Source organism: Pinus tabuliformis, chromosome 9 (assembly GCF_031772625.1).
Source record: "Pinus tabuliformis cultivar Carrire ecotype Pingquan chromosome 9, CPIR1, whole genome shotgun sequence".
NCBI lineage: Eukaryota > Viridiplantae > Streptophyta > Pinopsida > Pinales > Pinaceae > Pinus > Pinus tabuliformis.
In genome coordinates this window covers 1,749,413,424-1,749,416,151 of record NC_142307.1, presented here as the reverse complement: position 1 = coordinate 1,749,416,151, position 2,728 = coordinate 1,749,413,424, and the positions used below count along the sequence as shown (strand labels likewise).

Genomic DNA, 2,728 nt, shown 5'->3' with positions numbered 1-2,728 from the left:
GAAGCAGTGGAGGGAGAGAAATTCACCCTCCCTCGTTGTCCCTATCTGATTTGACTCAGGTGGACTCCTCCTTGCCTTTGATTGCGGCTCACAGTAGAGGTCGCTTTCCCATCACCCGCAGTGGGAGAGGGCAGGACCAGAGGACTGGCCATCGGCATAATGCAGAGACCCAGAACCGACAAGCTGACTATGAGCCTACGATGAATCCCTCTCACTCCACCCAATTCCAATTCAAATGCACCCTAGACCAGCCCCGTATTGCCACTATATATGTCGCCTTCACAGAAGAGCCACAATGCAATATAGTCCCAAATAGCATCATTTCGAATAGGACGGCGATAGCAGGCGGAACAGCTCGCAGGGTGATGCTCGGAACAGGATGGATGTTGCTTTCTCTAACTCGGAAGCACTGAAAAGGACAAGTAACACCCTAGGTGGTATTGGGAAGGCAGCAGATGGGACGAACATTCTAGGTGGCAAAGAGCAAGCCGACGATGACCGTTATGCCTACTGGTGTCTCATCGTGGAGGAGCCCCTGCCATGTGCTGACACCTAGCGGACTTTGGTTCTTTTTTCGAGGTTCTTAGATACCAAGTCACCATATGTGGGTTTTTTTTGTTGTTTTAACCTATAATGGCTGTTACATGGGGTCTTTTGGTTTTTTTGTCTTGCTGAAAAAACTCTCAAACATGGAAATCATAAGCTAGTTCCCTGCGTGGGCAGCTCACTTTTTTGGACTTTTTTGGACTCGTTTCCCCTTGGGGACAGTCGCATTTTTAGTCACTGTTTGCTAATATGTGGTAATTACTATGAGTCACGTTCTGCAAAGGCCCAGTGCCTCCATATAACATATTTTTGTATCTTTAATAGTTCCAATTCCGATTCTGGCGTTACCCAATCCTTTCTGAAATCAACCCACACAAAACTAAATCTAAAATTTAATAAAAACTAAACCTACATAAATCAATCAATCTCAACCAATCTACACATAGCTGCACTCAAGTATGTTACCTCACGTTCTTGGACACTCATTTGAGTCAAGAAAACCGATATAATATGATGCGGATAGAACTTTGAAATAAAGGGCATTTCTGTGAGGAACAACAACCATCTCACTACATTGTTCAAGCTGTATGTTATCTCAACGATCTTTGGACGCTTATTTGAGATAATAAAATAGATATAATAGGATGCGCAGAGAACTTTGAAATGAGCGGCCAATACTCTGAAGAACAACAACAATCTGACTACAATGTTCAATAATTCTCAATTATTACGCACCCTGACAACAACCTGATTACATGCTCAATTATTTGCAATTATTTAGTTCTGGCAAAAGTCAAGTGGAGGAAGATCTTTGTCTTCTCTGGAGAGGTACGGAAAAAGTGAGGCTAAATAGTGGGGTAAGGGACCAGGTACCACGCCAAGCAAGCAAGGTTGGGCAGTCATATTTCATACTTGTGTGCTTCCTGTAATTTTCAGTAGTTTAATTTTAGACGGCGAAAATGGGCCAAGGGGAGGAGCAGGTGAAGGTGCTGAGCCTCTGGGTTAGTCCCTTCAGCATGCGTGTTTTGATCGGATTGGAAGAGAAGGGCGTGACATATGAATACCAAGAAGAGAATCTCGACCCCAAGAGTGACCTGCTGCTGCAAATGAATCCAATTAACAAGACGGTACCTGTCCTCATCCACAACGGCAAGCCTGTGAACGAGTCTCTCATCATTCTCGAATATATCGATGAGGCCTGGCCCAACTCTAATCCATTCATGCCGTCCGACCCATATGACCGAGCCGTTGCAAGATTCTGGGCAGACTTTCTGAACAAGAAAGTAAGCATAATCACACCCAAACTAATCTTTACCCTAAATTTTATTCAATGCATTGCATTTTAGGTTTAATACATGCAATTTGTGCTATTCCATTTATATGAGGAGCACTTTCTGATACATATGAATTCGTGCGATTTCTTCCAGTTCTTCCAGGATGCATTTTATGGTATTTTGAAAACTGAAGGAGAAGCTCTAGAAGAGGGTAAGCGTTGTATGTTAAAGTACCTCGGATTCCTTGAAAGGGAGCTGTCAAAAGGCGGAGATAAGCCTTATTTTGGAGGGGAGCAGTTTGGGTACCTGGACATTGCATTCATTCCCTATGCATGTTGGTTCCATTCATTTGAAATGTTTGGGAAATGGAATATACCATGGGAAAGTGAGTTCCCAAGGCTCCAACTTTGGATGAAGAAGTGCATGGAGAGAAAGAGCGTGAAAAAAATCCTCCCGGACCCTCTTAAGGTTTTGGAATATGCCATTCCATTTAGGAAGAAATTTGTCACCTCCGAGTAACTGAAAATCTGAATTACTTGCATCAGCGTAGCCATATACATATAGTTATATGACCGTGTCTAGTAGATTAGTAATGCGGATAAGTTCTTACTTCAGTGTTCTCGTTAGTGTTTCTAGGCTTATGGACTTTGGATCCCCAGAGACTGTGACCTTTGAACTAGAGGTTTAAAGTGGCTTCGTCACTGCAAACACTCGTACCAATAATAAGTTTTATTATTATGTTAACTTTAATGTTTGGATCGTTTCGTTTTAGTTCTGTCGTTTTCACTTCGAATGGTTCAATAAGATCTTTGCAAATTTGAAGCGAAAGATATATCTAATTTCTCATCATTGAGATAGCAGGAATGTAATATTGTTGGAAAAGATTGTCTTTGTAAAGTTGTGTGCGA

General features: G+C 42.3%; 1 protein-coding gene across 1 annotated transcript; it reads left to right on the top strand.

Annotated features, from left to right (window-relative positions):
* The first annotated feature begins 1,446 nt into the window (after nt 1-1,446).
* LOC149155713 (glutathione S-transferase U19-like) lies at nt 1,447-2,523 on the top strand. The gene is made up of 2 exons (XM_089441090.1): nt 1,447-1,829; nt 1,974-2,523. The coding sequence occupies exons 1-2, from the start codon at nt 1,506-1,508 to the stop codon at nt 2,337-2,339; spliced, it is 690 nt and encodes a 229-aa protein (XP_089297216.1). The 5' UTR covers nt 1,447-1,505; the 3' UTR covers nt 2,340-2,523.
* The last annotated feature ends 205 nt before the right edge of the window (nt 2,524-2,728 follow it).

Bases quoted from the DNA above. Each gene is read 5' to 3' on its own strand.
- LOC149155713 (XM_089441090.1), top strand. From the start codon at position 1,506: ATGGGCCAAGGGGAGGAGCAGGTGAAGGTGCTGAGCCTCTGGGTTAGT. The intron at 1,830-1,973 runs GTAAGCATAATC...GATTTCTTCCAG, and splicing joins CAGACTTTCTGAACAAGAAA to TTCTTCCAGGATGCATTTTA.